Source organism: Lithobates pipiens, unplaced genomic scaffold, assembly GCF_037356315.1.
Source record: "Lithobates pipiens isolate NorthernLeopardFrog02 unplaced genomic scaffold, aLitPip1_a1.2 Scaffold_18, whole genome shotgun sequence".
NCBI classification, from domain to species: Eukaryota; Metazoa; Chordata; class Amphibia; order Anura; family Ranidae; genus Lithobates; species Lithobates pipiens.
In genome coordinates, this window is record NW_027507758.1 from 443,289,365 (window position 1) to 443,303,147 (window position 13,783).

The 13,783-nt window shown below is 46.0% G+C and overlaps 1 protein-coding gene across 1 annotated transcript in view; it reads right to left on the minus strand.

The window, feature by feature from the left end:
- EIF2A (eukaryotic translation initiation factor 2A) overlaps positions 1 to 11,290 on the minus strand; it is a 77,369-nt gene extending 66,079 nt beyond the window's left edge. The window contains exons 1-2 of the mRNA XM_077488183.1: positions 11,159 to 11,290; positions 1,353 to 1,422 (exon numbers count right to left, since the gene is read on the minus strand). Of these exons, the coding sequence (XP_077344309.1) occupies positions 1,353 to 1,422; positions 11,159 to 11,186 (98 nt within the window). The 5' untranslated portion in view covers positions 11,187 to 11,290. The remainder of the gene's footprint in view (positions 1 to 1,352; positions 1,423 to 11,158) is intronic.
- Between the last annotated feature and the right edge of the window lie 2,493 nt (positions 11,291 to 13,783).

The window sequence follows — 13,783 nt, forward strand, 5'->3', positions numbered from 1 at the left end:
CCATACATGCCCATAAAGGTCACTGCAGGAGAAGCCTGATAGGCCTTGGAATGTGAAAAGCAAACTTGTTTGTGGGCAATTTATTTACAAACCAGTCTCTACCTTTTCTAAGTTCAGTTCAGTTTTCTTTGTTTTGGATAGAGTGGAGAGGGATTAGAACATATTGTAGGTTTTTATTGCTGTGTCACCATTAAAGACCACTTTTTGCTAAAGGTGAGCCTATAATAAAGCTTACCTGTAGCTACCCCGGATGTCTCCTAAACCTGCACGGTTTAGGAGATATCACCTTTATCAGCATATGCCGACATCATCGGCACATGCACACTGAAGCAATGACACGTTTGTGCTGTTGCTACAGCTAGTGTGCCGTTACCGGCGACTCCCGTGATGTCATCGTGGCCCTGGCCAATCACAGCCCGCGATACCCGGAAGTAACTTCAGGAGCGAAGTCGCCGGCCGGATTGGTGTATGGAGACTTCGATCTATGGTGAGACTTTCATAATGAGCTAGTATGCTATGCATGCTAGCTCATCATTATGCCTTTGTCTTGCAGGTTTTTGTTTTTTTATTGTGGGTTTACAACAACTTTAATGAGATTCACCCTCTCTATTTGTCCTGTTTACCATTGTCATTGAAAGTAAAAAAAAATCCAAATTTTTGGTTGTCCCCAAAAAAGAAAATAGGCGGGAAAACTTCCAATGGGGACACCAGTTTTGGTAACCTGGGGTCTCCAAGAGATTCCCTTAATTTTCAGAGATTTCCTCTCCCACTTACTGTTTGGTTATGGGACAGAAAGTGAAGGGAAATCTCCGCAATGGGACAAAGATGGCAAAAATAACCCTTACAGGTGATATAACCCTTCTTTGCTCTATCCAACAAAGTTGCCTACAGTTCCACTTTAAATGGAATGTTTACATACCACTTAGTGCTTTGCACAATCTATCAAAACTCAAGTCTTTGCTGGTTTCCCTCTACTTGATCTGAAAACTGCATTCAAATACAACCTATTTTAGACCTATTCTGCCTCAGAGATGATAATGTCCCACAGAAGCTATACACCTGAAAATTAGCACATGGCCACCTCCTGCTGAATCGCTTGTTAACTGGATACCACATACAACACCTATAAAGAGTGTAAAAGGTAAGAGCTTCTCATTTTTTGTCCTATTTGCATTTAGCACACAGAGCCATATAGGAGGGGAACTGGTGACTTCCAGAACACTGAATAAAAATACTTTGTTTACAAATTGTAAATGGATACATTATGTATCAATGGTAAAAAAAAAAAAAAAAATACTATTAAAAAGGGGGAAATAAATAAACCCCCTAAAAAAATAAATAAAACAACTTACTTCTGAAATGAGTCATGGTTGGTAAACTTCGGAGGCCCCTGGATCAATTGGATTCCGTCAGAACCTCTGACTATGTATGGGAAGAAAAACAACAAACACAATCAAAACGCTAGTCACATAAACACATTTAGAAAACATTAAAGTGCAAGTAAACCCATCAATTTAACAGTTTCAAAAAAGTTACATTCATGACACATCAGAAACGTAACTGTCACAATGGATATGCTCACAACCAAACTGTCAAACTTTCCAATGGCTGTTGTCATAACTGATCACATGTGCAGCTTCATTGCAGTTGAAGATTAAACAGAGGCCAAGATGCCGCTTTTTTTTTTTTTCCCCCAAAATCTTTTATTGAGGCTTACAGAAAACGGTTACAGTGATGTCAAGTAACAAAGCACAACGATGTTGTAACAAGTTTATCAAGTATAACCAACTTATAAACATAACAGAAGAATTAACAAGTATTGGGTATGTGTTTATCAAGAATAGGGTTGTCGACCAGATCGACTACTAAGCTCTGAGCGAGGGGTAGATTACCGAGAGGGGGGGAACCACCAATTGCCATCATGGCATCTATTACGGGATAACCTTTCCCACTGAATTATCTAGATCTTACAAACATCAGGTGGCGCCATAAAAAAGTGGGAGCGGAGAGGAGGTCACGAAACAAAAACAGACAAATAATACCCCCATGTGGCCAGAGATGGTGGGTCAGTTAAGTGGTACCAATCAGGGTATTAATAAACGTCCGCTAGGAGCTAGTCATCTGAGGGAACGATCTAGGGTGTTGGGTTCTAAGGATATCTAGAACTATTAGTTAACAGAGGTCTGTTGTTAGTTGGTCAATCTCCATATAGACTGTCAATAGTATGGTCTTAATATCTGCGGGAATCAAGAGGTGTAGAGTTTGTTGCGGAACAGCCTATGTGTTCCTGTTCACATGGGAATTTTGGATATCTGATTCTTAAGGTGGGGGGACTCCGGTTAACAGTTGGCTACACTCTGCCGAGGCTCTGAAGTGATCCCAGCAAGCCCAAATCGCCCAGTATTTAGATGGGGCGTCTTTCGCTTGGTATATTAAATTTTCCATCTCAGCCATGTTGGAAGATCGCTTAATCCAGTCAGAAACTGAAGGAGGTGTAGTGGATTTCCATAGAGGAGGAATGCACATCTTTGCGGCATTTAACAAGTGTTGTACTAGAGAGCGGTAGTATGCCTTCATGGGGAGCGCAGAATGGTGTAGAAGCATTTGCGCTGGAGAGAAGTCGATGGGAATCGTGGTAAGATGGCCGCTTTCGACAGGAGGGTTTACTTCCACTTTAAAGCAGAGCTAGACTTGCTGTGAATGATATAGCACCAAGAGTAGGCATTCTGAGGCCTTTCTTCCATTAAGTTGACACTCCCAGTAAAGGCTTTCTAGTTTAGAATAGATTACCATAGAACATGGTGAAGGGTCAAAAACTGTGCCAGGTTTGACTATGTCACCAAGCCCAGGTTCACACTGAGGGAATGAAGCTGAACTCGCACAATTTCGCTCCTGCATGTCAGTCCCGATTTCACAGACATCTGTGTGGATTTCTGCATTGATGTCAATGGAAATCACAAGCTGAAAAATCGCAAAAAGTAGTACAAAAAACAACTTTTTGAAATCAGTGCGGCTCCGCAATAGCACTGATTAGGACGGTGCCATTGCCGGAAATTGTCGCTGATTTGACATGCATCGGACCTGCTGATTGGCTCACCCTCTGTGCAGCGGACATGTGCGTGCCCACAGTATCTATCGCACAAAATAACATACAGTTACATTAACACAATAGAGGCCCCCCCTCGCCTCAGTATATATGTGGTGGGTGGTCTTTGGCTAATAAAACATTACAGAGGTTTCCCCCTTCTCCATTCTTTCCAACATGTTTTTTGCACCTGCATGGCTCCAATGAAGAAACTAGCAGGGTCTGCATCCCTTTAGACAGGATTTCCCTTTAAGAGTATCTACCAAAAAGATTAAATTTTTGTTGCAGGGGATGCTCAAAATCTGACATGTATCTTAGTGCAGTCTTCTGGGAAAAACAGTGGGCCAATCACACAAACAGAAAATGACATATCTGGGAGCGTTCTGTACATCAGTGATTCTCAACTTCAGTCCTCAAGTACCCCCACCAGGCCATGTTTTGGAAATTTCTCTTAGGGCCAGTTCATACCACATGCAGTCCAGTGTGTTTTTTTCTGCATCAAAAACGCTTGGAAAGTAGGTTATATCATTTCCAATGGCATAGTTCATACCAGAAGAAAGAAAAGCAAAAAGTTCTCCTGCGCTCTGGTGTCAAGGTCCTCAATATGTGGTGTAGCCAGCTTCACATAGTAATGTCTATTGTCTTGCAGCCCTCCTCAGAATAATGGGGATTCAGATACTAGAAGAAACAAAAAAGAAAAGGAGGGTGCACTGACCTAGTAGTCAAGTAGATCAAGGGATCCCCCAAAAAATGGCTGCCGCATTTCAGGGGAGAACCCCTTTTATCAGAGCCTAAACAAGCCCTAAAAGGGGTGTCTACTTCATCAGGTCCAGGCTTGTCGATGTTCGGAAAAGTTGACCCTGCTTTATTGATTATGCCTTCTATCAATACTCGTTTGTGAGTATATATTCTGCTGTGTGTTCTATTGAATAAAGCTCTATTAGTGGTAATGCACTAGGTCGGTGCGCCCTCCTTTTTTTTTTCTTTTTTGTTTCTTATAGTTCATACCAGTGCAGTCACTTCCAGGGCTTTCCAGTTCCAGAAAAAAAAGGAAAATAAAAGTAGAACATGTTGCATTTTACCTGCACTGGAACGCAGTAAAATGCATTAAAAAAATAAATAAAAATAGAAAACACACACTGGACCCTAGTATGTTGGGGGGGGGGGGGGGACTGAAAAAAAAAAAAAGCACCTGGAAAGCATCCGGAAATGCATCAAAAACACGCATGCAGAAAGGTAACCAGAATTAATTTGGAGTGAGTTTTTTATGGTGTGAACCAGCCTTCAGATAAAACAGCTGTCCAAAATACCAAGCCATTGACTCCGATTTAAACCAGCTGTGCAAGATAAAGGAAAACCTGCAAACATGGTCTGTTGAAGGTACTTGAGGACTGAGGCTGAGAACCACTGCTGTACACCATATGGGTACAGAATGCCTCCAGGTAGGTATATATTGCTTAGCATTTTACAGAGAATTACAATGCTGAAGATGGAAAGGGACTTGTGGCACAATTGTAAATGCTATATTTTTTATTTTCTATTTTTTCCCCACGAAAGTGGAGTTAGCCCTTAAGAAGTCTGAATGCAATGCGACATGAACGCTAACCTACCAAAAAACTGATTTTGGGTTTACATACAAAAAGAGTCACACTTAGTAGTAAAGGTGCACCGAAATTTCAGCTGCAGAAAATTATCGTCCAAAACTGTTTTTACATTTCGGCCGATAGCAAAAAAAAACAAACAAAAAAACAAACAAAAAAAAAAGCAGATACCGAAAGGGGGGCGGGGTCCGCCCCGGGTGCCGCCCATTGCGGAGTGTCACCCAGTCCTCCCCTCCCTACTATCTCTACATGTCACGGAGCTGAATTATCCGGCCCGTAGTAACAATGTCCCGCTTCTGTGATAGACGCACACTGATCCAATGGCAGGACATTGAATCAGCGTGATGTGACCACAGGAGGCAGGACACTGTTACTGCGGCCCAGGCAATTCAAACCCTGCTCCATGACACATGGAGATCGCCACTCTGATCAGCATGCTGCTTATGGTGGACACTGGTGAGGCTGCTGGGCACAGGCAGGCTACATATGACGGCACTGGTAGGCTGCTGGGCACTGGTGAGGCTGCATATGACGGGGCACTGGTAGGCTGCTGGGCACAGGCAGGCTCCATATGACGGGGCACTGGTAGGCTGCTGGGCACTGGTGAGGCTGCTGGGCACAGGCAGGCTGAATTTGATGGGCACTGGTGAGGCTGCATTGATCTCTTGTAGCATGTCTGCAGTCCCTGACCACCCCCTGTAGCATGTCTGCAGGCCCTGACCACCCCCTGTAGCAGGTCTGCAGGCCCTGACCACCCCCTGTAGCAGGTCTGCAGGCCCTGACCACCCCCTGTAGCAGGTCTGCAGGCCCTGACCACCCCCTGTAGCAGGTCTGCAGGCCCTGACCACCCCCTGTAGCAGGTCTGCAGGCCCTGACCACCCCCTGTAGCAGGTCTGCAGGCCCTGACCACCCCCTGTAGCAGGTCTGCAGGCCCTGACCACCCCCTGTAGCAGGTCTGCAGGCCCTGACCACCCCCTGTAGCAGGTCTGCAGGCCCTGACCACCCCCTGTAGCAGGTCTGCAGGCCCTGACCACCCCCTGTAGCAGGTCTGCAGGCCCTGACCACCCCCTGTAGCAGGTCTGCAGGCCCTGACCACCCCCTGTAGCAGGTCTGCAGGCCCTGACCACCCCCTGTAGCAGGTCTGCAGGCCCTGACCACCCCCTGTAGCAGGTCTGCAGGCCCTGACCACCCCCTGTAGCAGGTCTGCAGGCCCTGACCACCCCCTGTAGCAGGTCTGCAGGCCCTGACCACCCCCTGTAGCAGGTCTGCAGGCCCTGACCACCCCCTGTAGCAGGTCTGCAGGCCCTGACCACCCCCTGTAGCATGTCTGCAGGCCCTGACCACCCCCTGTAGCATGTCTGCAGGCCCTGACCACCCCCTGTAGCATGTCTGCAGGCCCTGACCACCCCCTGTAGCATGTCTGCTGTCCCCGACCACCTCTTGTAGCATGTCTGCTAGAGGTGCATCGAATGGAAATTTTGCTAATACTATTAGTAATGTGTTTAAAGCGGAGGTCCACCCTAAAGTGGACCTTCCGCTCATTGGAACCCCCACCCCCCCCCCTCCAGCGCCACAATTGGCACCTTTCAGGGGGGAGGGGGGTGCAGGCACCTGTACAGTACAGGTATCTCCACCCACTTCCGGCATAGCTATCTGCGGAAAGGGGTGTAGATTCTGCAGCGCGACTCGCGCATGCGCAGTAGGGAACCGGGAAATGAAGCCGAAAGGCTCCACTTCCTGATTCCCATACCCAAAATGGTGGCGGCAGCACCCGAGAGACGATCGAGAGATCGGCTTCGGGTGCCGACATCGCGGGCGCGCTGGGCGGGTAAGTGTCCTTATTTTAAAAATCAGCAGCTGCAGTATTTGTAGCTGCTGGCTTTTAAAAAAAAAAAAAAACGGCGGACTCCCGCTTTAAGTAAGAGATTGCAGACATGATACAAGAGATGGTAATAGAGACTGCATTTTTCTTTACCTTTCTTGCACTAAAGGTACCAATAATGGCAAAAAAATTCATATTAATTTAAATTGATTATATTAATTAAAAAGTTAAATACAATTATATAGATATTTTTTTTTAAAACTGACATTTTTGGTATCGGTTTTCGGTCTAGTGCATTATTCATTTTCAGTATCGGTTACGGCACCAAAATTTCCATTTGGTGCACCCCTACTTAGTAGTAGTGTAAGGTGGTGGAGAGGGCTTAGAACATAATTGGGGTGTGGGTGTACAGGAGACGATTTGTTCTGCTGCTCAAATCTGGACGTGTCTAAGACCCCTTTCACATGGAGGCAGTTTTCAGCAGTTTAGCGCTACCGCAACATGGGCGGTTTTAACCCCTTCTTCGGCCACTAGCAGGGGGTTAAAAGTATCCCACTAGTGGCGCTAACGCACGGGCAGCTCCAGTGTGAAAGGGGTCTGGAAAGTGAAAATCTATCACTGAGGTCTCTTCACACCATGTCTATGCAGATCAATGATGGCTCAATACAAGAATGCATAGATTATTTTTTTCCTACATGCCCAGATCCCACCATATCCATAAAAATGCATCATGTCTTCATTATTACACTGTGAAACACATTGCAGCATGGCACACTGTGGTGCATACAGTTGGTTGAAGTGCTGCCTTAAAGGGATTGTAAAGTGAATTTTTTATTTTTTTTTAAATAACAAACATGTTATACTTACCTCCACTGTGCAGCTCGTTTTGCACAGAGTGGCCCGGAACCTGCTCTTTTGGGGTCCCTCAGTGGCTGTCTCGGCTTCCTCCCTCAGATGCTTCTCACGTTCATGCGAGCTCCCTCACATGGTGAGAAGCATCTGCGGGCGCGCTCCCGTGATACAGCCGGTGGCTATAGCCGCTCGCTGTATCACATGGCCCCGCCCCCCAGCACTCGGCGTCAGTGGATGTGATTGACAGCAGCGCGAGCCAATGGCTGCGCTGCTTTCCATCCATCCCCTCCAGCCAATCAGCGGCCAGGCTGAACGGTGGAAAGGACGTCAGGGGACGAGCCCGGGACATTCGAGGGGTGAGGTAAGTAAAACGGGGGGGGGCTGGGGGCGCAGGCACTGTCAGATGTTTTTTCACCTTAATGCATTAAGGTGAAAAAACATTTACCTTTACAACCCCTTTAAGCCACTGCAAAAATAAAGTTGAATCGCTTGTCATTTGACCATTTATAAATGGCTTTGACTTCAAGTGGTTAAAACAAGCTCCCATCTGCAGTAGAGATTGTGAGCTTGGTATCTTTTCTTTTTGCTTTCATACAAAAGTGATTCAGGTGGATGTAGAACTGATTGATCATGTTTACAGTACCATAAAAGTGATTGGGTGGTTCTACATCCTCCCATATCATGTTTATATCTTCTGTGATTATTGAACCTGGAGGTGCTCAGCTCTGAATTTTGTTTTTCTGGGTAAAAAGCTGTCAGAATCCTGACTGAAATGCCATGTAAATAGTCAATCTAGTCTGCCCTCTGCTTGATCAGGTGAAAAGGAGTGCAGGGGAGACACTGGGAGTCTTACAGACCCTGGAGGTCTCCATAAAGGTAACCTGTCCATGAGAACACACAGGGAGCTTGTTAACCCCCTTAAGATGCACCCCAGCGCATCTACTGTGAATATGGTCCTATAATTTAACCACTTGTGGGCAGGCGGCCTGCAAGGGCAAAGCGACGCATCTGTACAGTGCTGTCAGCTCCCCCCCCCCCCCCCCACGCTGTGATGTTGACAGACTTTCAACTTTCACTGTGCACAAAGTCCCCGCCAATGATTTATGTTTGGGACCTGCTGATTGGCCGTGTCCAATCACAGCCCAGAGCTCTGTGTTGACAATCAACACAGGGCTCCATACAGAGGGAGCAATCTCTTTGTTTATCTCTGCAAAGCAGGGATAAGAAACAAAGAGATCCGTAGAAAAAAAAAGCATACATTACAAACCTTGATTGCCCTAGACGCTAACCCCTTCCCAGTCAGCATATTATTATTAGCACTGATCACTGAATTAGTGTCATGGGTGATGTCAGTGGCAGTTACTCAGTTCCCCCCGCATCAGTTAGTGTCAGATTTTCTGCCACACTATCGCGGTCCCATTATACCTCGCTGATCAGCACTATCACTAGTATAATAAATATATATATTACACACATACACACACTATAGTTTGTAGATGCTATAACTTTCCCACAAACCAATCAAGATACATTGGATTATTTTATTTTTTTTAACAAAAACATGTAGCAGAATACATTTTAGCCAAAATGTATGACAAAATTAGTTTTTATTGGATATGTTTTGTAACAAAGCAAAAAAAGTTATTTTTTTTCAAAATTTACTGTCTTTTTTCATTTATATAATAAAAATCCCTTTTTTTGTGTGAAAAAAAATATATGTAAAATTTTATTTAGGTACAGTGTTGCATGACCACGCAATTACCAGTTAACAACTTCAATACAGGGCACTTTCACCCTCGTCACACTTTGAATGACAACTGTACAATCATACAAGGCTGTACACAAATTACATTTTTTTTATTTTTTTTATTATTATTTTAGACAGATAGAGCTTTTTATTGGGGGGTATTTAACCATTTTCTGCCCGCCATATAACAGAATGATGTGTGTGCAGCGCGGCGATCAGTGGTGTGGTGTGTCACTCTTATACACAACAATTCTGATTGTGGTAAAGAACCTATGATGTAGGCACTTTCCCACATGATCAGCTGTGACCAATCACAGTGTGTAACCAGAAGTGTCGGTAAACGGCTTTTCTCGGTTCACGCTGACAGGAGAGCCAATCAGTGGCTCTCCTGTGGGGGGGGGGGGGGGGTATGCGTTGATAAACGGCGCATTGATTACCAGCTCAGCCCCCATCAGAGGTGCCACCACAATCAGTGGCCATCAATGACTGTCAGTACCTCATCATCAGTGCTGCCCATCAGTGCCACCTATTAGTGCTCATCAATTCTACATATTAGCACCTTCTCATCAGTGCCCGTTAGTGAAGGAGAAAAAAAAATTCTATAACAGAAACAATGAAACTTTTTTTTTTTTTCTACAATTTCTGGATTTTTTAGTTTGTTTAGCAAAAAATAAAAACCTCAGCAGTGATCAAATACCACCAAAAGAAAGCTTTATTTGTGGGAAGACAATGAGAAAAATGTAGTTTGAGTACAGTGGTGTATGACCACGCAATTGTCAAAGTGTGACAGTGCTGAAAGCTGAACGTTGACCTGGGAAGGAGGGGGGGGGGGGGGAGTGCCAGTATTGAAGTGGTTAAAGGATAAGTCCATCCACCCCAACGCTAAAATCGCTACGTCTACAGACATCCACTATATACGCCTAACCTATCTAGCCCTATAAAGAAGAAATTAGTATATATACACTTTTTTTGAAGCCGCTCCAGTCCCGGGTCTCCAGCAATGGAAGCTCTGCAGAGGACACAGCCAAAAATGACTATGAAGTGAATGGGGAGTGATGTCACCCATAGACATACTATCCATTGGCGTCTGTGTCCTCTGCACCCCCCTCCACAGCCAAGCCGCAGCTTAGCGTTTAATCGGGTTGGCGTCTAAAAAAAGGTATGTATACTGGTGTCTTCTTTATAGGGTTAGATAGGTTAGTGTTAGATTGTGGATGTCTGTAGATGTAGAGATTTTAGTGTTAGGGTGGACTTATCCTACTGTTTTGTTTTTTTTTTTTATAGAAAAGAAAAACTGAAAATGGTGGAAAAAAAAAAGTTTCTGTTAGAATATTTTGCAAATAAGTGTTTTTTTCTCCTTGACTGATGTGTGAGGATGAGCTCCGGCGTGTTTGCATACGCCATGCGCAGAGCCCGCCAGGATGTCGGCACAGCGATAATCTCAGGCAGCGAGACATTGCCCGATCTCTGCAGCCGCACATCGGGGCAATGTCTCACTGCCGGTGATTAGCGCAGCGCCGACTTCCTGGCGCGCTCAGCACGTGGCGTACGCGAACACGCCGAAGCTCATCCTTACTGATGGGGAGGCACTAATATGCAGCACTGATTGGAATCACTGCACTGATGATCTGTACAGGTCTACCCTCACGCCATCAGTGTGACACATGTATGTAACCAGCAACTGTGCCACAAATTGCTGTAGATGGAAAGGGGTTTAAGAAAAAATAAATAAAATAAAAAAAGAGAAGAAAAAAATGAAATGCCATGATCACACACATTGGTGGGGCAAATAATAAGAGAAGGCTTTGTAATGACAAGCTTCCCATGGGTCATCCTGCACAGGACTCCTTATAGCCACACATGCTTTGCTCTCAGTAATGCTGTCAGTGCACATCCCTAGAACACGTGTCCTAGGAGAGCTCTCATGTGAGCTCCTGTGAGTGGATAGACACCACACCGACAACACAGCCCGCTATTAGAGAGCTCATTGCAGCCAACGGGACCACCCTCCCAGGTGTCCACTACAACTCCCTAATACAGAGGACACAGACCTGCCAGCAGCGGTATGGGAGGCGCCATGTTGAGCCGGAAAGGGACTGCTGACGTCGGATAGACGAGGAGGAGCTACAACTAGATACACGTACCCCTTACTGCCGCATCACTGGTCACTGTATGGAGCAGACGCATCCGCTAGTGGGCTCTGGTATCCATCCGCCGAGAGAGGCGGGGCCTGCAGTAGAAGACACGTGTGATGTCATCCTGTCACAGTGTTGCATGTTGCAGGGAAACTCTTCACTTCTCTGATTGCCACAGGAGAGCGTTTGCTGATTCAGTCTTAATAATAATATGCCACATATACTGCATCATACTGAAGGAATGTCAAAACTGGAGCAGCTTGTAAATGGAAACCAATCACCTTCTATTTTTATTCCCTGGTTATTTTTTTTATGTTATTTTTTTTCCTATGTAATAGATTTTTCTGTGTATTTGAATACCTAAATCATGAGGCACAGCGCCCAACTGTCCCTGATTTCAAGGGACTGTCCCTGATGGGCAATGTCCTTCTGTGCCTCATTCCTCCTCATTTATCCCTCATTTTGGTCTGATCTCTATAGTTGTATATAAAATGCACTTTTTATCTTTCAAAAGTTGTTTCCCAGTGCTAAACCTTTCATCTGATTTCTAAATTGTTGCATTTGTAAATTCTAAAAGCCAATATAAAGTAATAGTAGTGGTAAAAAAGCACTTGTGGGTTTAATCAATCTTGTTTTTTTATATAAGTCACCTTTAATAGGGCGTGGCAGGGGGCGTGTCCTATGCCTGCATACTTTTGCTGATCGGTGTCCCTCATTCCCATCTCAAAAAGTTGGGAGGTATGCATGAGGCTTTGCCACGCTGACAGTTACAAGCATGACTCCCACAGGCAGAGGCATGATGGGACTTGTAGTTCCGCAACAGCTGGAGGGCCACCAGTTTGAGACCCCAGACCTAAATGGAATAAACGACACTCTCCACACCAGCCCGTGTGACACGAAAGTAAGGCCTCATGCCCACAGATGTTTTTACAGCCACTTTTTTGCAGCTTAAAAATGCCTCTCCATGTTAGCCTATGGCCTCATGCCCCCATGGCGTTTTTGAGCTGTAAATGACATAGCCGTTTTTAAGCTGCAAAAAAACTCAGGACCAGTGCGCTCTGAGGCTAGAGCTGTAAAAACATCAGAAAAAGATGTTAAACGTGATTTAACGAGGCTTAGCGCTGTGTTAAGCCTCGTCCGGCGTTTCTATTTCTATTCGAAATCAATGGTTTCCTATGGGAGCTCAGCTCATTGATTTGAATAGAGGTTGCACCAGAAGTCGGATTAAGAGGATCCAACTTGCGGTGCAACTTGTGTGCTGAGAATCTTGAGGGGGGGATGCGAAAAAAAAAAAAAAATTGCATGAGATTCTCCCCTAAGACGATACCAGACCCTTCAGTCTGGTATGGATCTTAAGGGGAGCCCCCACACCAAAAAAAATGGCGTGGGGGTCCCCCCAAGATCCATTCTAGAGCCTTATCCGAGCACACAGCCCGGCAGGTCAGGAAAGGGGAGCGAGCGCCCCCCTCTCCTGGACCATACCAATGCCCTCAACATAGGGCGGTTGGTGCTTTGGGGCGGGAAGGGGCCCTGCGCCCCCTACCCCAAAGCAGCTTGACCCCATGTTGATGAGGACAAGGGCCTCTTCCCGACAACCCTGCCCTTTGGTTGTTGGGGTCTGCGGGCGGGGGGCATATCGGAATCTGGAAGCCCCCATTCAATAAGGGGGCCCCAGATCCCAGCCCCCCACCCTATGTTAATGAGTATGGGGTATCTCGTACCCCTACCCATTCACCTGGGGAAAAAAGTGTCAATTAAAAAAAAACACACTGCAAAGGTTTTAAGTAATTTTATTAGGCAGCTACAGGGGTCTCTTCCGACTTCGGGAGTCTCTTCGGACTTCAGGAGTCTCTTCTGATTTCTCTGAGCTCTCCGGCCTCTTCTCCCTCTGTCTGGTGTCTTCTGCCAGGCTCGTCTGCTATCTTCTGCTCTTTTGCCTGCTCTTTTGCTAGTGGTTGCCTGGTCTTTTCTGTCTTCTTCCCTCTTCTCTTCTTCCAATGTTGACTCGACGCTCTCTCCTGCGGTAATGCCATGTGCATGGTGCGCAACAACGTATATAGGCATGGGGCAGGTTACCGGGTGATGTCATCCGGTGACTCTGCCCCTTATGACTGTCCTGGGGTATGATGGGACTGTAACGTCATAAGGGTGGGGTTACCAGAGGTTGGTTGCGAGGAAGTCGGAGGTTGCGAGATGACAGCCAGACCCTGTCCCCAACCTGGTAGGAAGGCGCAGGCAGGCATCTGCAGTCAGCATGGCATCTGTACCTATCATTAGCATATCGCAAAGCCTCCTGGACTTGTGCCCAAGTGGAACGAAGGCCGCGGAGATGCTCCTCTAATGCAGGAATACTCTGCGGAACAAAGGAGTCAGGCAACATGGAAGGATGTAAACCATAGTTCGCCATAAATGGGGACAATCGGGAAGCAGAATTCAAGGCACTATTGTGAGCAAACTCTGCCCACGGTAAGAGGTCTGACCAGTTGTTATCATTGTCGGAAATGTAGCAACGTAGGAATTGCTCCAGGGACTGATTGGCTC